Genomic DNA, 22,538 nt, shown 5'->3' with positions numbered 1-22,538 from the left:
GTACATTGATGGCCGCAAGGTGTTTACGCTAGACACCCCAAAGGTTTCTGTTAGAGAATGTTCCCAAACTTGTGTACCTTCTGCTTAAGAATAACCAACAATAACTACATCTTAATGGTGGATCCTGCGGTATCATATCCGGATAACAGAGCATTCAACCGGGGTATGGAACTGGATATCTTTTTGAAAAGATCTGAGGATTCAGTCTTTAAAGACACGACTGAAGGATTTCACGTTCGTGCAGTAATTTCTCTAACAAATGGAATGTGCGTTGTGTGGTCTGGTGACAGCTTTTCCGGACTGGCTCCATCCAAACATTGGAGACTACTGGACCAACTAATTCTCGAAATTTTCGACCCCAAAAAGGGTGTATCTGATGGTCTATGGATTGACATGAACGAACTGTCCAATTTCTGCGATTTTCCCGGTGAAGTAACCTGGAAATATCGCAGACCTAGGCCACCTGCCGTGCGACCGAACCCCCCACCCATTGCAGGGCCTTTGCCACATTCAAACCGATCGAGTGCCAATGTAAAGAGAGCAGATAACCACGGCCATAAAAATGGCACTACCAAACAGCAAACTTATCTACCCTCCATATAGGATTCGTGGCGGGGCCGGATTCCTAAGCAACAAAACTGTAGACACTAATATATCCCTTAACAACGGTCTAGTTAAGTTCAATATACATATACCTACCATTTACGGAAGCAGTAAGTCTTGCCTTGCCACAACTCGATATATGATTTCGGGGTTGCATATTAACTATGGCTATAGTGATGTGCGAAGCACCTCGAGCCGCAAGGCTTCATAGGCGGCCCCTCTAAGAGACCATTTATTATAAAGGGGGGAAGATCGCACGCCTCTGTGGTGATCACTAGCTCATCTTGTGTGATAATGACAAGGTATCCAGCCAGGTAGGTATGGTCTCCAGAATCAGATTATGCATGGACTTCAAATGTAAATCAATAATCAGAGAGCGACAGTCTAAACACCGAAGTGGGTCTTTTGACTTCTCTGTTGTCATCATTGACATTGACTCTGGTGTGCTTCTTCTCAGAAAAGTTCCCCGCACTGCTATATGCTGTCTTTGGATGATTGGCGTTAAAACAGGTAGGAACTATGAGATGGAAATATATCATCAATAAAAACTAAATTCATGAAGAAGTATTTGTTGTATGTGCATAGATACTTACATTGACAGCTAATGAAATCCATAAATAACTGTAAGTCCGTGGTAACATGGTCTCAAATGCCACCTCATCGAAACCCTGACTCAGCCCTCGAGGGCACACCAGGCCACAGCAAGAAGCAGCATCAGATAGCCTGATGAAACGTGGCAGAGTCAGCACGACTCCAGTGCTGTTTCGGTGTGGCCTGGTGTGCCCCCTGGGTACCAAGCAGTGCGCATTTCAAGCATGAAAAGCGATTGAAGCAAACGCTGCATGCTTATTCTACTTCAATGGACAAACTTTTGAAAACCAAGTAAGAACCTAGGTACCTAGGATAGGGTAGGTATCGTATCCATAAAAAAAAATGAAAATAATTAAATGTCCAAGCTCATTAGCTACAATAACCAACATGTGCAATCGCAAATGCAACGATATTTCAAATATAGGGGGAGGGGGATATATGATGCGTCATTCAGACATTTTATTGACACAAAACTTCGAAATCCTCGGTATATTAACAATTATTTTGGCAAGGATACGAAACATACAAATCATTTGATGGAATGGAATAATGACATAAAGTTCAGAATTTGAAAGCGGCACAACATGAAATTAACAGATGGGATATCTGGTTCTGTAACGAAATGAAACATTAAAAGAACTCATGTGGGAACGTTGTAGAGTTGTTCATTCACTTATTTTTTTTTTTTTTTTTTTTTTTTTTGAAAGGCATCAGTGATAATGGGCGTTAATATCATCAATAATATGATTCACACATGTATTGGTGATACTAATTCAGGTAACATAAAGAACAAGAGGTGGGTATAAGCATGTTTACAGCTTCAGTCACCTTTTCCTGAAGAAAAAGAGAAAAATGAAAAAAGGAAGACCGGGTTTGCAATGTGTACAGAATTAAAATAACCAGAGGGAGAAAGAGGGAAGCCGTAACATCTCATTCTTTGAGTTCCACGTCCAATTTATTGGCTTGCCGGTCCCTGAGGCGGCCGCGGTATTCAGACTCCTTCATCATGTTCATCTGTTCTTCCTTCTTATCTAGACCACTGAAGGTCAACCAGAAGAGAACACCTCCGCAGAAAGCGATAATGGCAACAACAGTGTAGTTCCACACTAAAAGTGGATCATCAGAAAGCGAGACGAAGGCCTGACCGATAGCAGAGGACACGGCGGATGTGAAGTGGTAGAAACCTGTCCGTGGGAGGATGTCAGTATCTGGTAGGCAATAACGAAGGAATAGATGTATATATTTCATGGGAGATAGAAAACGTTTCTCATGCAGTGCTGGCTTCGGGTGCTCAAACGACGAGGAAACTAACCGAAAACCAAACCCCTCATGTTAGCAGGTGCTTTGGTGTAGGAATATTCCAGACCAGTAATCGAGGCCATGATTTCAGCAAGGCCAACAAGCACATACTATTATTTTAATTAGCGATTGAAACGACGAATGTAGAAAACGTTGCCTGATAGAGAAATTCTTACCGCGCCAGACTGAATCCACACATTCAATGGGGCGGGCTGATCACACTTGTTCATATATTTGCCGCATTTGCCTTTGGAGTAAATGTTGCTCTGGACGACAGCAGCCCAAATCATAGCAGAGCAAGCAACGAAGAAACCAGCTGTCATACGTCTGAGAGGGGAGAACCTAATTTTAAGCCAACGTAGGAAAGGATAGACAAGCAAATCCAAAATTGGAATCATAATAACAATTCCAAGAGGATTCAAATTGTTAATGAGATCGTTTGGTACGCCGTTAAGTTCCATAGTTGCGGCTTGAGACGTAAGATTTCCATCAATCTGGTTGTATGCCAGCCCTGCTTCAAGTCAGTATCGAAGGATACCTAATTGGCATGTATGCGCGGGAGGCCTTACAAAATAGGGGATAGTATGCAAACACCAAACAGGCCTTGGTTCCTCTTGCAACTTGGTCGACCCAAGCATCGTCGAATGTCATGAACTTAGGCTTGTGTGCAACGTTGGATGGTTTGACATCATCCCAGAATGAGGGAGATCCCAGGTTACGGAAACTTTTTGGATGTTAGTCATTGCTGATTTCTGCCAGAAGTGAACGACAAAACTTACGTTTTTCTTGGATTCCAGGAGATCTTCCCCTTGCAGGCAAACTTGAGAAGCTTGACTGCGTTTCCAAGAACGGATTCGGTCGGTGGATATTGAATGTATCTTTTGTGGAAAATTCCAAGAACGAGAGGACAGATGCAAAACATAGCTGTAGGGAGAGTGAAGGAGAGCCAGAAGCCAATGTATCGTTCGGCGTAGACCATCGTAACCTGTCCGACAATCGAACCGACGTTAATGCAGAGATAGAAGTACATAAAAATACGCTGCGTAGTCAGAGACGGGTCAACAACTAGCCGTTCGCCGTTCCGCTCAATAACCCGCATCTTCGTGTGCTTCAGCTGCTCAACCATAAGGGGTGAGATGTTGGGTCTGGAAAACATCAGTCGCATATCTCAGAATCTCCAATTCTGACAACTCGTTATCTTACTTGAAACCACCAACACCTGCACCAAAGACAACAAGACCTATGGCGAGACATACCATAGCTCCTTCAGGATGTCGAATCACGGGCGGGAGAGCGGATATAATGATAATGACATGGCCAAACATTGCTAGGGCAATTGAATACTGGATGGTTCGGAATTTACCCCATTTGGAATCCGCAAGGTAGCCTATGGATTGATATCATCAGAACTGAAAGCTTCTCCTTGAAGACGGAACCGTATACCTACCGCCGAAGAGGGGGGAAAAGTAAGACCACATTTTATTGACTATTTGAATTATTAGCCATTTCTCAAACCCGGAGTTAGTCAGGTAAGTGTCACATACACAGTACGAGACCCTGTGAGGCTCGTTGGCCTTTGCCGAGGGCTGATAGTGAAGTTAGGAGACTATTCACGCAGGACGCAACACAGATAATGAGGGAACGGTCGATGCGCACCTCCAGGTTGTCCATTGGGAGTAGGATCATTTCCGGTAGTCGATCCTGGTGGAAGCTCTTGCTGTATGAAGTTGGTCACTAGAAACATTTTTGATCAGTTCCTCAAGTCTGTAGGATACTCAATCCCGTGATTCTGGGTTCGAAAACATACAGACGGCCGTAGTTCCGTAGTAAGCGAATCGCTCACACAATTCAACAAAAGCGATAGTAAAACAAATCCATGGGATTCTATCGGGAATGCGCCTGAGGGTATCTAGGTCATGCTCCGTTGGTTCGGGGTATTCGCTGTCAGAGTAGTCGTCCAGCTCCTTTACATCCATCTGCTGCTTTGGCACCGCAACTTCCTTGGAATCGGCCCTGGCCACTTCAAGACCCTCTGCAGTTGCACTGTAAGCCATCATTCAAATGTCCGCAACGGACGGAGCTCATAACAAAAGAACGTTAAAAGAGAAGTAGGTTGTGGTGATCAGAACGAGGCCAAGAAAAGAAAGAAAAGAAAAAGGAGAACAGCGGAACGACGGCGGCAGAGAGGGAGGGTTGGGTCTTTACATATTGCTCCCAAGTCCAATTAACCATGCAAGCCATGCCAGGGCGGGATTACCCCGACCGTGACAGCCGGCCATGCAAGCAGGCGGGATTTCACCAAGGTAGCATTGTCGTTATATTCAAGTCAGAAAGCTAACAGAACACAGAACGAGTCGTTGGAACTTCAGCATCTGGGGAATGCGGCCCAATCAAACGAGGTCAATTGAATTTCTGCAATTTTCTTGGGGGACGATGTTACATGCTACTATAAGTTTGGCTGGCTCGCTTAGCTTGACTTTTATTGTTCCCAATTTGTTCTTCCTAACGGTAGTTCAGATTGACCCGGGCTTAGTTGGCATTCTCCGAAGCGATCACCGCTCGTCCGTGAGCGCCTTGTATTAGCTTCTTGGAATGTTGGGTGCTGTCAACTTGCTGATTCCACATCCTGGGTGTCTTATTAAATTGGGTAGGGGGGGGGGGGGTAAGCAATGTATGTCCCTAGGTCGCATCGCATGATTTTGGAGGGTTTAGTTAGGTTTTAAAACGTTAATCCCCGCCGGTGTCCACCCTTGCCGAGGAGAATAATTCTGGAGGAGTCGTCTGCCAATGAGAGTGGATATGGTTCACCTAATGCTACAACGAAACATGGAAACAAACGAATTTAGCTTCAATTTTAGACTCCCATCTCTTTCAAAAGAGTTTTTAAGCACGCGATATGGAACTTAATCGGGGGCTGAAAACGTTAGGATAAAAGCATTGTTAGACAAATCGCAGGACAAACTGCAGGGCTGCTGCGATTGAACGACCACAAGTAGATGAAAAGTCACTTAGCATTCTATACTCGAGAGCGGTATTTTGTCCGTCCCATAATGCAACAAGCGATATCCCGTTCCTGATTAAAGACCGTGTACAAGTTGTAATTGCACTGCTCGTACATACTTCCAACCGCCGTGAAATCTATCACTCTTTCGCCAGAATGTTGATTCGATAGCAGGTCGGGGGAATCAATAACTAACTATTGCATTGAATAAAAAGAATGGCGCAAAGCACTGATATGAAGTCGATCCCGCGCCAGAATGAAATCCAGCCCTTCAAAAGCAAGAGTGTATGGCGGAATGTGGAGTTACCGTTCTTTGGAACCTGATTTCTATTGTTAGACACAGAGTAACTAACTAACCATCGCTATAACTAGTTAGTTGAGCAGTTAACTAAACTAGTTAACTGGAACGTCAGAAGAAAACGGGAGCTTCCTTTTCACGTGCGGCACAAGCACCAATTCCTTTTGGAGGCGGTAACGGGCGTGCAGATTTACCCCATTCCCGTTCTCCAACCACATCCAGAGATTGTGGAGTAGGTGTGTCGGCAACTGGAGCAAATTTCAAGCTTTAGTTTAACTACTGCTCCGTGCTTGGACTGGACCCGTAAATTGTTTTTCCTACTCCGAAACTAACTTAGTTGCTCCATCCACGGAGCAGAATATTCCTGTCCTGGCAAGCCTCAAATCTGGTGCTTCATATTCTTCTAGCATAATAAAGACCTTGTCCGCCGTCAAGCTTTGCACTGTTGCTCCTGTGGCCACTTGTTCCCTGCAAAGAAATCTCACCCACAAGGATTCCCCTCTCTTAAACCGTGCTTTGCTAACTCACGTGCCCGGTGGGTTCCTGGGATTAGACAGTAATGCCAACAATCAGCATGAATGATGCAAACACTCCAGCTCGGAGAACATATCTAGGCCGTCAAGGGCTAGTACTCAGTCGTGACTAAGTGGCATGAACAAGTTTGATGCTTCACAGAAGTGCATTCGTTCATGGATGTTTCTTGACTGTTATGATGCTTGTTGAGATTGAATGATAAGAGAGCAGAGATCTTAAGGATTAGTTAACCAAATGGAATTCCTCACTGAGCTTAATCATCTCACTGAATCAATCACTATTTTCAAAGTATTCTTAATTTTCCTGGTACATTCACTTCACTGCGCGAGAATGCCATTAAATTGCGGTAGAGAGGCAAGAAACTCTATAGAGATAGTGGAAAGACTCGAACTTGCTATGTTTTCTTTTGGAAATCAAGAAGTAATTTCAATTTCTAAAGCCGCATTAGGCGTATAATATTTTTCATGTAATAATACTATATAATTACTAAATAGATGGATGATCTTTATAAACTACTATATACGCAAATTCAGGTAGACTGGCTCTGATAACAAGTCTAAGATGCCTCTAAACCTAATGTCATTTAACTTAATTTCAAAAGTAGCAACTTAGTTACTCCGTAGTTGCGGAAGTTATTTAGGGTTAAAATTTTTATAGTATACTAAGTTACTAACTTAGTTGACTCATTGCGGGTTTGCTGACTGTGACTAATCTTCATTCCTCTTGATACCTAGTTACAGTTATCTACCCTTTTTTTTATTATCTATTTTTTTTTTATGAAATTATGCGTTGTGCTCACTGTTCAGGTCAGATCAGGTAAATCTTCCATGCTTGCCCTCACCACTTCCACTGCCGCACTCATAACTACAAGGTTCTCTCCGTCGTCCTACCGTCCATACCCCTCATTTCAGTGTCGATGCAGGACATGAGAAACTATATCAAAGTTAGCCTTCCACGTCACTAGCACGATTTGTCCTTTTTACCTTTTAACATGTGTCCGAGGACAAGCAAGGTACACCCTGTGCCTCTCCATACTTCGATATATTCATTGGTTTGTGACAAGCATGGGGGCCCTCGAAACGAAATCAATCCAACCCTGTAGTTATGGTTTATATTGACTCCCTGTAACTACAAGCCCTTGTCCCTTTGCACTTCACAAGTCTCATGATGATTTTTGCCGACCGTCACCAAGATTTCCTAGCTACCGAACAACTTGTTACGATTGAGGAATTTTGTATTGTATGATGCATATATATCAATGATGTTTGTATTTTGCGATAAACTGAAAGGGGCCAGCGCCTTAATCATTCATTATTCAACCAGCCCTGTTTCTTCTACCGGTATGATCCTCTGCTGAACCTTTGAAAACCAACCACTCCGCTTATCAAATATCAATCGCCTATGGTAAAAAAGAGAAAGGGATTTTTTTTTTTTTTTTTTTTTTTTTTTTTATCAATATTAAAAAGCGCTAGGACATCGGCCAATTTTCCACGGCCCAAAAACAAGGTTCCTCCGCCCAAAAAATATCAGGGGGGTGACAGATTACTGCCAACCCTTGCTATTAGTGCAAATTTTAATTCATTGTAACTATTTGCAAGTGAAAAACCACGGATTATAGACAGAATAAAAGTGATGTCAAGCCCGGTTGGAAATTGGTTCATGCTCCTCAACTTTTGACCCCTTTTCGTTCCGTTGCTTTAACTTCCATGCGAGTTGCCAGAAGCTTATTTCCTTCTCGCAGCGGTTTGCCACTTCAAGCCCGCGTCAGGTACTTCTGAGCTAAGTTAACTATTAGTTATCCCCTCGTCCGTAGGTTTTGCCATAATTAGAGGGGTTTCAATAGCGTAATTTTTACGTTGTATTATTGGATTACATGGTAACTTACAGAAATATGTGGTAAATGGTAATTTATCTCTAATAGTTAGTTAGATCGCCTAGTTAGGTAATATAGAATTTCATTCCTTCATGATATGAAATTCCTCTCAATATCGAGTGAGTTTATCCCTCGATTCCGTAGATTTTGCCATAATTAGAGGGTTTTCCAATTAGTGTAAAACATTCACAGGGGTTGGAATGGCTCAACCAATAGATTCCTCATATATTTTGCATGGTAGATCTAAATTGGCTCGCTCGGATTTGTCCTGAATTTTATTTAATTAGTCAACACCTGAAAAATGTGTATCTAGTAAAATGCGTTCACTACTTCCTACTAAATATTCTAGTTATCTACATGGAATTTCTACTAAACATCCTTACCTACATAAAATCTCTACCACCTTAGCCAGTATGAAAGAAGCTTTCAAAGAGACTAAGAGTGCTGCTGCTGAATTTTCTCATCTACTAAGACTATGTTATTCTACTAACTACTTTTTAGATTTCTCTCAAAAATGCAAGTACAAGCTGAAAGAGGTTCTGAATAATATACTGTCTTTAGAATCAGTTAAATAAACTTCTATAAAGTCTATATTGTAAAGTTTCAGTTCTCAATCTAACCTCTCATCTTGACATCAACAGTCCGTACGCTTTATTCAGTCTATAACTGCTGCGTAGCTGCTAGTTTAGTGCATGGTTCCGCTCAGTTAACAGGCGATTCCAAGACCTCGGATTTCCTTGGACTCGACACGGGCCATTGTCATGTCTTTTCCAGGGAAATTGTGCCAGTACTTACTGTTTAAAATGGCTGCTGTAATCTCCGTCACGAAAACTGTTTTGTGATTCAATTTCCTATTTGCAGATTTTCATATTCCCCATAGCTATATTGAAGTGTGCAGTATAGCATGCTTCTTCAGATCTAGCTTTAAGTTGAATCATTACGGGAGTTTGTACCCTAGCTTTGTTCGACAGAGCGGCGAAACCAGAGCCGGTACAACTGCTCCAAGGCTTGTGCCAAAGATATAAATATTAATAACACCGCAAAATGCTGAAGTGGAATAAAATTACAAACTTGACAGGGCCATTCTTGCTTGTGGATTTCGGAAAACCTTAGGTAAGTTATTAATTCGCTAACTAGTTACAATATCGCAACGACAGCTATCAGGCCATGTTACATTGCTTGACCGACCTCCAGCGCCTGGTAATTGTACGCCTCCTCAAGAAAGACCAGCTTGAAAGCCCGTGTCCAGAATTGATCGGTTTTCGCACAGATAAGAGCCCGGTTAGCATTCGTGCTTTGGCCACATACCATCCAGAAGATTGGTAAAACTTAACTGTTAAGTTTAGATGACCCCCTGCTGCTCGTTGGAGGTTTCCCCCCTAGACGCATATCCAACTAGCTTTAAACTTGTGCAACTATTTGACTAATTACTCTAGGAGTGTCAGTTCGGAAGACAGTGCGCACGAGGACTGAATGCCGGGGGATTTACATCACCAGTGCTCCCCACACTTTCAAATCGCTCAACTATTTGTATTTAGAGGAAGGGGCGGCGAGATCTAATTACACACAAAATCGGATCTCGGCGTATGCCGGGTGATCCCACCTGCTACGTCAGAAGCGTGTATCGTGAAGGCTGTCCGCTGTCCATGTATGTAAACAGTGTAGCTAGACCGCAACAACGGCAATTTCATTGATAATTAATTAATACGGCATTTATATTATCGAATCAGTGAGTAAATCGAACTTTGAACTCTGCATTGCTCACTTCTCTATGAAAATTTTTCATTTGTCTCAAGCAAATTTGCTAAAAACATGGCCCACTACCTAATCAAGAAATATAATAAGTCGGTTAGGACCCTTTCCATACAAGCGATGGGTGAGATGGCCGAGCGGTCCAAGGCGCCAGATTAAGGTTCTGGTCTCGAAAGGGGCGTGGGTTCGAATCCCACTCTCATCAACATTCTTTCTCTGTCATTTTACCGCTGTCATATTTTTTTTTGGACTTGTTTCTCCCCGTTATCGTCTAAAAACAGTCTTCGGCCCTAGGTCTGATTTCTTGAGAGAGAGTTGAATTTCCGTAGTAGTCAGGGAAGTTGACCTTCGAACCCATGGTCTCCAAATCGGGAAATTTAGACAAAACTCGCCTGCAGGAGGGTTCAAGCAAAAATTCTTGCTTCTCTGAAAGGAAACAAAACAGGATGAATTCCTCTATATCTCCTTCATCTACGCAGTGGCCTACTTATTCTCACGGTCTTCTCATCGCAATGCGTCTCGGTTTCGAAACTGGGTATTAAGTTGGACCGGGTTAACCGTGCCACGCGCACTTACCGTTAGTGAGTGCGCCCTACTGTAAAGAAAATATCACTGTAATGAAAATCTTCTAGGATCACCAATCTTCAAAATTTAATTAATGGTCAACACCATGCCTATCTATAATATAAAGATTATCTATATACTCACTAGAGCGTATAAAATCTCTGATAGATTGAGATTCATTAATAATATTATATTGTGATTGGTTGGTATTTGATTTGAGGACTTTGATTTCAACTGACTATAAAGCTCTATTCCTCTCTTTTATTGATTCCTCTTCCTCATGATGCTTGATCTTGTGATTGGCATCCTTGATAATGAGGACCCTCTCTACTTGCACCTGTCTACAGCTGTTTTTGACAATTCAGTATCTATTTATCAAATAATGAGCAGATAACTAATTCTCTCAGTACACATTTAATTCTGTTTATATCGGACTTCTTTTGAAGATTTTATTTAATTGCTGAGTTAGATCAGATGTTAAAGTATTTTTTATTTCTTGTATAATTTTATCTACTGCCTCAATTTAACAATGTAATTTTATAACTATATTTGAGAATATCAACTGAGAAGATATAGTAAAAAATTATATCTCAGAAAATGAAGTAAAATTAAAGCATTCATCATTATCATCATTATCATCATTATCATTATCATAATAAATAAACAGTTTCAGGCTATTATTTATATTATATTATCTCAAACATTGAAAGATTACTTTTTATTAATTAAATAAATTCCACATTTAGTAAATCTAGCTCTGATGATAACAGATTTCAAGATTTGATGATAAACACTTTCTAGATTAGTAAAGAATTATCTTCTATTATATTGTTCATATTCATATTGAGTAGCTTCATTAATTACTTTTATATGATAATGTTTATATTGTTGATAAAGTACATTATCAATAAATTACAATAAATAATTTATATGAGATGAGAATTCAAATACAATAATGTTATAAAAGTTATAATATTGAAGAAATTCTTCAGTACGATGAGATATATGATTGTCAAGCAGTAATAATCAATGAATAATAGTATTAAAATATTTTATTCATTTAATTTCAATTTTATTATTAGTAAAACCAGTGTCAGATATGATATTGATATAATCATCAGACAGATTGAAGTATATATATTAATCTTTTAGATAAATCTTTAATTTTATTATAATTAATGACTTCAATACTATATTATTTGCACTAATATATTCTATTACTATTATTAACTCATGAAAATATAATGATTATATAACGAAATTGATATCTTGATAGATAATTATAATTTATTATTTATACTTTTCTTCTTCTTGAAATTCAATCTCATTGAAATTATAAATATTGCTGATGTGAAACTTATACTGATTGAAAATAGATTCATAATAGTTGAATCAGTTGATAACAAAATTTATATTTTTATTTAATATTTATTTTGAATTCATAGATTTCTACTTAGTCTTTTTATAATCTAATAGACATTTGATGAATTAATATACTCATATCTTGCTCATGGGAGAAAGAGAAATGCCAGAATTAATATGATAATAACTTAGCATTTGATTTGCAGCAGCTTTGATATATTCAACTGTAGAAGAACAAAAGTCTTTATTCAGTTGATGAATTCACTTTTTGATTGCTTTCTTCTGACTGTCACTCAATGTTCAATTGATTGGAGTTCTTATATTTTTTTATCTCTTTCCCTTAATGTGTTTATACAGAATTTCATATAGAATTTTAAATTCTCACACTCTATCTGTAATTTTTAAATTTGAATTTAATTTTATGATGTTTAATGATATCTGAATCTGATCTTCTAAATATTTAAATATTATTAGGCATGATGGTGGTGATTATTAATTTTTGAAGATTGGTGATGAATATACAAGAAAGAGATTTTTGTTACAGTGATATTTTCTTTACAGTGGGGCGCACTCACTAATGGTAAGTGTGCGTGGGCACAGTTAGAGCCTATGTTGATATCAATATCAACACTAATTAATGGATTTCGCTTGCGACCTTGGACGTTTATTCACGTGATATAAACTCTATTTAGTAAATTTTTTATTGAGTAGTTATGTAGACTTAAATAACAATAAGTTTATTCTCTAGTTTTAAAATTTTCACTAAGTCTTTTTCATTATTTTTAAAACTTGGAGTTTTTATATATAATAATGATTTTTATAATATTGATTTATATAATATAAAAAGTTATATATTAAAATTATTAAATATTATAAATAAAAATTTATTGAATTTATTTATATACTTTAATTATAAATAATTTTTTATAATGTTTTTAAGATTAATTATATATTAAAAAATTTAAAAATAAAATTTAAAAATAAATTTATTTATATAGTTACATAAAAAATATAATTATAAATGTTTTTAAATCCGACGTTATACTCGTGGAAGGGTTTTCCGTACAGAAGATTTAACTATTCTATTTTCAAGAATGGTAACTCTCTTGCCCCACCACCAACCAGACGTTGATAACGTCTGTTAGAGATAGAAATATAACATCATCCTTTTCCTTGACGTGCAACTGGGTGCGCGAGACTCAGCAAGGAAGTGTTCATGTTCTGTGGAACCCGGTCACCCCGCATTGCATAATGTCGACCGAACTGCGCCCGATGCACCCGCATCTCTGGACGGATGACCTTTCCATGGAATGCAACCTCACGGATAGATCATGGATATAGACAAGGGATCTATCATCTTTACGCTATCAAAGTCCTGGGACCGCTCAAGTTGTGCGGGCCCTTTCCCCCGCTTGGTGTTTTGGGGGTGCTTTTTTCGTCGTTTGAAATAACATAGGCCGACAAACCATCTTAGTTGACAATTTGTTTTGTCGTTGGTCAGTCCTTTGAAATACTGCATCAACCCTGGCAATCAATTATGTATATGCAATTCATGGTGTGCCAGGATGCTTTTTCGCCCTTGGACTCTGAGAAGGGACAACCATCTCTCCTGGCAGCCTGTCATGCCTCCATGCCTTACTTGTTTAGTTCGTGAACCCGTCAATGCTCACCCTGGCATCTACTTCAATTCTTTTGCTGGTCTATGATAAACAAATACTGTACAGACATAAGAAGGGCACTGGATTTTCGGCTGCTTGCAGCACCACGGCTGTATTATATCTCAATTTCTCTCCCTTCTGGCATTCACCGCACCCCTTTCGTTGTGCGTTTTCTGCCCTTGAATCAACCTAGTTGTGATGGGTCCGAAAGCTTTCCCCATAATAGTCAAGACTTTCTGTGAGTTGATGGGGAAAATTTGAGGACCAAGTGGAAGCTGCTGTTATAAACGCGGACACTCGCAATTCTGAAGCTATTGTCTGGCTCTGCGTTATTCGTTGTGGAGTCCCGCAGCGTGTGCTAAGATGGCCATGGTCCGCGTGTGGCGGGATTATGTATGAGAAAAGATGGACGAAAGGAAAAAGAAATGCAGTTAAGGAATTATCAGGTGTTTCCCTGGGCCACGTCAGTTTTTTATTTTTATTTATTTGTGTATATATATATGTATATTTCACGTGAATGGACTAAAGCTCTCAACGGCTGCTCGACCAATTAGCCACTGAATGTGAAAACAGCACATCTGGCGTCCCAGTGCAGATATTCCAAGTCTACGACAGCGATGATGCAAGTATCCTCCCGACCATGCTGTGCAGGGAATGCTCGTTATTATATGAAAACCTATTTTTCTGCTCATTTTGAAGTCTTTCGCTTCCATTGTGAACACGATCATAAACAGGGGGTAGACGGACGGACAGAAGCGAGTTTTCAAATGAAATGTTCAGTCGAAAGCTGACTTTTCTTGACACGCTTTGGCGTACTAACCGCTAAATATTCCAATCTCCGAAATGATGCAGTGACATTTTCGAGGATTGTGTATCGGCCCTCGATGGCGAACACGGCTGCCGCATCTGTTCCTCTTGGATATTTAATTGTACGCAGCTTATAGATATACTTTGATGCTACAGGGTGTTTCAGAGAATTTATGTCTAGAAATTGGCTTATGAATATAACCAGGCGTCTTATTCTACCTGCAAGTTCCTTCTTCATGTTTATCTTTGCAACTGCCTCCCCTTCGCATTCACCGGTGGCAGATTCATGAAAGTTCGCCGGCTCAATTGTATTGTGGAGATAGAACATGCAGACGAGGATGAAAACGAAGCAAAACGACGATCAAGCATGATACTTTGTTTTTGCTGCGAGTGGACGGCTTATAATGTCACATGCAACAGGATATCACGGGCAAGCAATTACATTCGCTATCAGAGATTGGCATGCAGAATTTTCACAGGTCGCAGAGTGGACTCCGCTGCTGTGTGGAGAAGAGCACAAAACACATGTTTCAAGGGTTAAATACATGTGGGTGCCGCAGGTGCCATAATATTTGTGCAAATGTTGAACCCCTAGAAAAGAGACACTCACAAATACAACGGGGCGCAAACCGGCGATTTTGTAATTTGTGAAATTTATATGAATGTTTGGTTAGTCCCGTGTTGCTTAACCACGATCAGGTTGGATGGGGATTGAAGGGGAAAAAAAATTACTTTTAAGGGCTAAATAGTAACTAGTTAACTAGTTACGTTCATATGGCAAGTTTAGTTTGATCATCAAGCACTCGACATATTAATTGATTATCCTAGCGCAGCCGCGTTTGAGGATACTACGGAGCATAACTGTGATAATTTCTACTGAAGAACCCGGCAAAATACTTCTGTTAAGTATCCAGCCCCACTCTTCACTTAATGCGCGACAACGGGTGCTGTATTACACAATGTCATGGGTATGATGACGAGATACATGTATGTATTGTTCTCACAGCCCATTGGAGAGCGACTTTCTATCTACCCAAATATTGTTATGGGCCTAATTCTTCGGACGTGTTATGTAGATAAAAAAAAGAGGTGGTGTACATGGAGGTAAAATCTAAAACATACAAAAGAATGAGATCTTTGTAGGGTGTCGCGGGAAAACTAGGGGGGCGCACAAAATGATAGAAATGATGCACAGAGAGTCGATTGTTTAGAAATGAATACAAGAAGAATCATACGACGTTACTGTTGTAAGTATTGTCAGCTGGCAACTCAACTGAAGCCGACTGTGAGAGGAACTCCGCCGTGCAGGCGGCGAATTCTTCACGCCATACCCCATGTGCATCTGACAAATCCTTGGGCTCCAGGGGCGGGTGCGAAAACCCAGTATCATCCAGGTCAGGGGCGTTTTCTTTTGGTTAGGAACCCATGAAATCCCGACCGTGGGATTTTGGCACCTGCGGAGCTTGGCTCTGGTTTCGCCGCCAGCTAAGGAAACCATAGAGCCAGTCAGATGAATGCAATTCCAACGACCGCCCCAACAACAATGCCGGCGATTGCGCCGCCGCTTAAGTTCTTGTCAGAAGTTTGGGACTGGGAGTCCGTTGCAGGACCAGCATCGCAAGGGCCCTCGGCAACACCAACTATGTTTGTCTTTTCAGTTGGGTTCGCTTCCCAAATGGAGAATTTCCTGAGATCGTTGTTGACATGTTGACACGTGGAGGATAGAAAAGCTTGCTCTAAGTATGGGGCGCCTTCCGGGCTGGCATTGAGAATTGGGGTGATCCGTGAGTCGTTGGTGATTGTCTGTTTCCATCCTTAGGTATGGCGATTATGGCGACGTTTGGCAGGACCAATTGATGGTTCGGGACGGTAATGATCAGGCCGTGCCTAGCGTGAATGTCGGATTTTCTAGGAAGCTGGAAAACCTGAATTAGTACATGGTTTTTCGTGGGATTGCAGTCATTAACTACCGGAGAAGTATTTCCATAAAAATGGGATGGCGGAAAACAACTTACCGATCGATATCATTACGCACCAAGGAGCCATCGTATATCCCATCCGCTGGGCCTAGTTACTTTCCAGGAAAGCTACCCTTAAACTTGTTGAAGACGGGATCAGGCAGAGAAATCGACGGGAAATCCGGCTGAATACATGCATTGAGGGTGTCCCTGACGAGTCAAAGACGTTCCTTTCGTCACAAAACCACGTTATGATGTGAATTCGCTTTACGTAGACCATCAATCCACTAGAACACTTCTTGGGATTGACAAACTCCCTGGTAAAGTTGTCGCCTTTGATCTTCGCTCTGTCAGAGCCACCCGGGACAAGCTTCCCTTTCATTTGCTGAGATGCTTTCATACCTTGCCAGCCCCAGAATAGTGACCACGTCCTTGAGGAAATCCTTTTCTGGGCTTTGAGCGCATCGAGAAAAGGCGACGAACGACTAACCCCAATACTACCCTGGGGCGGTTGGCAGGTCTTTGGTGAATATATGGGAACTGATTGCACTGTTTGCATCTGGGTTTAATGTAATAGTTTCGTTCCCAGAGAAATGAATTATTCCAATCATTTATGTCAAGGGGATAAAATTTTTAGCTAAGCTCGAGCCAAATGAAAACACACTGCAGAGCTGAATCCCGAAGATGGGAGACGTACGGGTTTATCGCAACAACTAGTTGCTGTGTAGGAGTGCCAACGCCAATACCCAGTCCCCATCGTACTAAGTCTGAATCACCCCCTATTGTAGCATTGCCAATGGGAAGTTCGACTGTTGGAGCAGAGGCACCGCAATGCTGTGCATGGCTTTGGCGGATGAAGAGCCACAATAAAGGAAGATATGATGCGCACAACAGCTTCCTTCTCGGGTGGGAATTCTCAGCAGTAAAATGACCTCGACAAAGGGCATTTGATGTAGGAGAGGAATGATGAGAGAAAAGTTGACGGAAAAACCTGAACCAACAACTTTTGATCCCTACTGGGACGCCGCTTAATCTGCATATTTCGCTCTTCTTAAGAGGGTGGCCGTCATCAAGAACCTCCACTTTTGAGGATTGTTTACCCTATCCCTTTAAGCGGTTCCAAAGTTCCTTTATAGAACTTTTCAGCCAGGCGCCGACATGCCAACTTTGGCTCGTCCTGTCTGCACCAATCATACTGGATTGTTCGATATGGGGTCCTCAGGTCGAAACGATCTGCGCAACTAGATCCAACGGGCAACCTTGTACCACTGGAGGGGCTCAATTGACCAAACCGGGGTGTATCTTCTCCCGCATCTTCTCCACATATTCTCCGTCGGCGCAGAGAATATCAGGTTATGACGTTGGGTTTCCCAAACTCTGCATACAAGTGCACAGTGATATATATATCCATGCGCAGTCGAGGTTCTGTTGATGAACTGCAAAAGTTAACAGGAGACATATTTTCTTGTCAGCGCCCTTCTATCACTAGTTAACTAGTTGGGGGAACCGCAGGAGCAAAACTGCTGTGGCTGGAGGATAAGCAAATCCCTCCAGAATCCACAGTCATTGTGGGGTAATTATTATTAACATCGGCGGCACCATAACTAGTTAGTTATTCCCAGGAAAAGCTCGAATAACTAACTAATCCTCCCTAACTAGTTAGTTAGTTAACATAGTTAAGTTAGTTAACGAATTATTAATAATGGCTGATCCATAAAAGGCTGTCGTTTTTGCCCCTAGGGCCCCACCTCAGACAACGGTGCTTCACGTTGCGGAGGCAGTTGATGCCGAGCAACTTGCTGTGTGCAATGCCACCGGAACAACGTGTTGCGATGCACAAAATATCTTGAAAATCAAAAATATCAGATATACACGAACAACCGAACATACATGTGCATACATAATTGGATCTGTCCCCTGTTTCAGGGCTTAGTGGCTTACCATGGGATGTTCGTATACCACAAAGTCCCCTCATAAAGATAGGCAGCGCGTGTGCTTAGACGCTGTCTCGATCATAGATCTCTCCAAGCCCGAGCATTGATCTCTCGTCTAAATGAGCTTAAATGAAGTGATCGGCTCGGTAACTGCTGTTAAAGTTGAGAAAATTTGTTGTGACAGCCTATTGAGAAACACGAAACACGGATCTCTACCAGTTTCTCGCCGTTAGTCTCGCACCAAATCCGAGTTAGATAAAAAAGGTTGGAGAAAAAAATATATATATCACCCATGGATAAACTACCTAGCTAACGGATCGGTGACGTTGTATTACAAACTAGCTTTCCCCCTTGATTCAAACGGTAGCAACATAACTAAAACCCCGGCAGCAATGAACAGTGCGCCACTGATGTAAACCGGCACCGCCGTTTCCAAATCAGCAAACATGCCAATGATGGGCGCCATGACCCCGAATATTCTATTGGCGGCGGCTGTAAGGGCGTTGCCAGTGCCGCGATCCTTCGTTGGAAATATCTCCGGGGTGTAGGAGTAAAGAACAGCATACATGATGTTGCTCATGAAACTGTACGCGCAATTCCAGCCAAGGAGGGTGTTGGAAGACAATGCGGTGGTTGAGGCAACTAGAAATACACCCGTGAGCGTGGCCGAGAGGGATAATGCCCCTTTCCTCCCAAACCGTGGTGCTTCAACCAGCACCGCGCCGACGACACAACCAGGGACTCCAAGGACAGCAATTATTAGAGAGTTCCGGTATGTTATGTAAGTGGAACCATCCCCAAAATTGGCGCCGCGGCTGGATTGGATATATGGTAAGAAGGTGTTGTAAAGGGGAAATCCAAGTCCTATAAACGCCCAGATGAGTATCATCAGAGAGGTTGACCAGGCCAATTTGGGAGTCGCGAAAAGCGATTTGACGTGACCTGCGTCAAACTTCTCCAAGTTTCTTCCCAACGCAGTTCCAGCACCTGTCCCCTGAGTGGTGCCGTGCCCGAGAGCTTCCAGGTTTTCGAGAGTAAGAGACGATGTTTTCCCATTCCGCTGGGCCACCTGATGAACTACGTGGACGGCCTCTTGATCCCTTCCTCTCCCCATGAGATACTTTGGTGATTCGAAGATAGTGAAACAGGCAAAACGGAGGAAAAACATGATCATTGAGAGCGACCCCACCGATATCAAGAAATATCTCCATCCCATATTTTCAGAACGTGAGCATTCTTTCGCATTTTGCTCGCAGGTTAGATTTCCAAGGAAGGGCCAAGCAATGAGATTTGCCACGACTTGAGCAAGTGCCCAACCGATAGACAAAACCGTGAGAAGATACTGGTGAGTGGCAGGCAAGAACTCCAGAAAAATGGCAGAATCGACAGGCAAGTTCCCGCCTACTCCAAGCGACCAGAGCGCTGCGAACACTGCGACAGCTGCGAAATTCGGAGACGCAGCAGCCACCAGTCCAAAAACTGCCGTTATGCCGATGGTAAGATTGAACGCCCAGCGTCGACCATATATGTCACAGCTAAACCCCCAGAAAACAGCTCCAACAAGGAGCCCCAGGCTTTGCGCAAGGGGTAGATAAGGCGGCCGGTCTGGGGAGAACTCGTTTTTCACGGGTGTGTAAATCAAGGACGTGACGATTGGCCAAAGATTATCACTGGCCCAACCGAAACCGATAACTACAAACAGTTGCCACTGATACCACCCCATTCCGATGTCAAGAATCGCTTGGTTCAGAAGTTGGGCCTTTGCTTCGTAAACGGGATCGACGGTTCCGGAGGGGAGGGCTCCTTCGGGGGCGTTTTCCAATATTGGAACGGCCTGCGATTCCACAACATGTTTATCGTCTCTGTCGGCAACCATATGCCCTGGGCTTGATTCCGTCCCGATTTCCATGGCTGGTATGAAGTCAAGGAGCTGCGAGACCGTCAAAGCTGAACAACCGTTTCGCTCCAGTCACGACAGGAAAGAAGAAAAGGGTCCACGGGTCACAGGGAAGTTTTGCAGCAATGGGGCGATGGGGATTATCCAGGGTCTTGAAGCATAGATTACAGTATATAGAGATGGACAGATAAGATAGATATATAAATTAAGCTCGTCGCAGAAGTTCCCGGATCTCAGCGGCAACATAAGATTGAACCTGTAAACATCAACGACTACTGTTAAAGGAAATGGCGCGATGGGTGGCCGCTGCTGCAGGGCAGATCTTCGGTGTCCGGGGAAACATTAACGAGCCTGCCAATCAGGAGGGGAAGCTGGGCTGGCGGCGGGGGTGGGGGGGAAAGGGCAGCCGCGTGTCTTTCAAAGCCCTGATCTCAAGACCTCCCGCCCGGGCTGGGTGTCGCCGGTTCGTCCGTGTCCGCCCCCCCCGAGCAAAAGCCGTCGGTCACCTGATGTGGATGGAGGGAGGCTGTGACGCCAACCTCGAGGATGCTTAGCCACACCAAGCCATGGATTGGCTTCTGTTCGACGGATCTCTGCTGTCTCAACATCCTTTCCCCTCTTCCGCGGCTACAGATCGAGAAATGCTACACAGCTGCATATACGCACAGAGCTACGAAGAGGAGATAGAGATAGATAGATAGATAGATAGATAGATAGATAGATAGATAGAGAGAGAGAGAGAGAGAGAGAGAGAGAGAGAGAGAGAGAGAGAGAGAGAGAGAGAATTACCAAGAGTACCTTGAGAGCCCCTGTCCGATCTTGCTGTAAAAGCAACAGGGGATTCCTAAAAGTGGAGTTGAAGAGAGGCCGAATCCTGCTTTTTTCCTTTTCATCCCCCCATTGAACATGGAGCGAATATTAGATTTCTAGGCGGGGGAAAAGAAAAAAAGAAAAAAAAAATTATTAAATAAATAAAGTGAGCTCTCTTCTGTTCTATTTTTGAACGTGAAACTCTGCTCTCAGCTTGTCCCTCTCCTCCTCTCCGCTCCCCCATTATATATGAATAGCCCCACCAGTTTCATCCAGTTTCATCCCGCGCATATGAAAAAACGAAAAACGATAAAAGATATTTCATGAATCCTCCCTCCACTCCACGAGTTCCAGCCTTTGCCTCAGGAATTCTTTGTTACGTTCGTTTATAGGGTTGAAGAAGTCTGTACAATATATGACAGCTATAGAAAACAAGCTTGGGGAGAGTGACATCATACACCTTGATGGCCACAAGCCACTCACATGCTTGAAAAGTGCTTTAAAATACCGGAATAGTTTCATAAGCTCTAATCGAAAACTAACTAACTATAGTTAAAATGACCCAGTTGCGCAGCTTAATTCTCTCCCAAGCCACAGGCCCCGCCCTCCTGAAACGCGGCCATGCTGGGGGAGGGGTGGAAAGGCACCATGCAACGTGCCACCACATTGTGCCTTAGCGCCAGGAGATAGTTTGGTCTTCATGGCGTATTGGACATGCGTATGGACAATACGTATGTAGTTACACCCAAAAGTACGACGGCGTATATGGTGGATTCTGTCGTGATTTAAGACTGTAAAACGGCGCCCAGATGGAAAATATGAAGTGGAGAGAGGATATTCTTTGCTGGTAAGGGGCATGTTGCTTCTGGGGATGCTGGATAAAACATACATAAAATTGTTGAGTGAAGAACAATTGCAGCTGTGGATATGTGGAGCATATCCAATCGAAATTGAATAATATACAACATGAAATATATATATATATACATATATATTTCGGTATCATTCATCTGCCAGCAACCAGCAACAGAAAATCAGACAAAAATCAAAACTAAACAGTTTCATTTATCTTATTTGGATTATTTATTTATTCTTTCCCATTCTTTCTCATTCCTCTTTTGAACTGAAATTCAAAATCGAAATGTGTGCTCTGTTCCTAGTTAAAAACACGGCACTGAAGGAGCGTGAGATGAGGTGAAAAAAGAAGGCAAAGGAGAAAAACAAAATGAAAGAAACTAAATAGAAAAGAACCATTTCAAGAGCAGAAAACAGACCAACAGCCCAAACAGCCCAAACACAAAATTGAAAATAACAATAAAAGATCACAGGCGCAAGTATAATCAAAGCACATATGCTTGTGAACTGCAAAGTAGTGAAGGAAAGAGCAAAAAAAGAGAAGAAAATTCTGCCAAACAGAATCAGCGAAAAAGGAAATGAGAAAAAGGAATTGCAGATTAGTAGGGGGTGAAAAATGTAAAAATGAAAAATAGATTCGGAAAACTAGACCACCAAGTGCGGCAAAATGTTCGACGGAGATAAGAAAATAAAAATCCATGACTCGAGAACGTGGACGCTGCGTACATGATAAGAAACGCGA

The 22,538-nt window shown here is 42.1% G+C and overlaps 6 protein-coding genes and 1 non-coding gene across 7 annotated transcripts; 3 read left to right on the top strand and 4 right to left on the bottom strand.

Annotated features, from left to right (window-relative positions):
• Positions 1-114: 114 nt before the first annotated feature.
• PAAG_05284 (hypothetical protein) lies at positions 115-603 on the top strand (the record flags this gene model as incomplete). The annotated part of the gene is made up of 1 exon (XM_002792509.2): positions 115-603. One exon carries the CDS (start codon positions 115-117, stop codon positions 601-603), a length of 489 nt encoding a protein of 162 aa, XP_002792555.2.
• Positions 604-2,124: 1,521 nt separating this feature from the next.
• Positions 2,125-4,547, bottom strand: PAAG_05283 (oligopeptide transporter; the record flags this gene model as incomplete). Its single annotated transcript, XM_015845527.1, has 10 exons — positions 2,125-2,378; positions 2,507-2,603; positions 2,670-3,004; positions 3,063-3,217; positions 3,273-3,638; positions 3,697-3,880; positions 3,941-3,979; positions 4,038-4,079; positions 4,150-4,227; positions 4,301-4,547. 10 exons carry the CDS (start codon positions 4,545-4,547, stop codon positions 2,125-2,127), a joined length of 1,797 nt encoding a protein of 598 aa, XP_015699753.1.
• Positions 4,548-10,074: 5,527 nt separating this feature from the next.
• PAAG_12015 lies at positions 10,075-10,156 on the top strand. Its single transcript has one exon. It is a non-coding gene; the product is annotated as a tRNA-Leu (tRNA).
• Positions 10,157-14,298: 4,142 nt separating this feature from the next.
• Positions 14,299-14,670, bottom strand: PAAG_05281 (hypothetical protein; the record flags this gene model as incomplete). The annotated part of the gene is made up of 1 exon (XM_015845526.1): positions 14,299-14,670. The coding sequence occupies one exon, from the start codon at positions 14,668-14,670 to the stop codon at positions 14,299-14,301; it is 372 nt and encodes a 123-aa protein (XP_015699752.1).
• Positions 14,671-16,078: 1,408 nt separating this feature from the next.
• On the bottom strand, positions 16,079-16,859 carry PAAG_05280 (hypothetical protein; the record flags this gene model as incomplete). Its single annotated transcript, XM_015845525.1, has 2 exons — positions 16,079-16,258; positions 16,494-16,859. The coding sequence occupies 2 exons, from the start codon at positions 16,857-16,859 to the stop codon at positions 16,079-16,081; spliced, it is 546 nt and encodes a 181-aa protein (XP_015699751.1).
• Positions 16,860-18,565: 1,706 nt separating this feature from the next.
• Positions 18,566-20,143, bottom strand: PAAG_05279 (membrane transporter; the record flags this gene model as incomplete). The annotated part of the gene is made up of 1 exon (XM_002792504.2): positions 18,566-20,143. One exon carries the CDS (start codon positions 20,141-20,143, stop codon positions 18,566-18,568), a length of 1,578 nt encoding a protein of 525 aa, XP_002792550.2.
• Positions 20,144-20,418: 275 nt separating this feature from the next.
• Positions 20,419-20,685, top strand: PAAG_05278 (hypothetical protein; the record flags this gene model as incomplete). Its single annotated transcript, XM_015845524.1, has 1 exon — positions 20,419-20,685. One exon carries the CDS (start codon positions 20,419-20,421, stop codon positions 20,683-20,685), a length of 267 nt encoding a protein of 88 aa, XP_015699750.1.
• Between the last annotated feature and the right edge of the window lie 1,853 nt (positions 20,686-22,538).

Source organism: Paracoccidioides lutzii (genome assembly GCF_000150705.2).
Source record: "Paracoccidioides lutzii Pb01 unplaced genomic scaffold supercont2.14, whole genome shotgun sequence".
Taxonomy (NCBI): Eukaryota; Fungi; Ascomycota; class Eurotiomycetes; order Onygenales; family Ajellomycetaceae; genus Paracoccidioides; species Paracoccidioides lutzii.
Note: the sequence above shows the minus strand (reverse complement) of the source record. Positions and strands in the feature narration are given on the sequence as shown.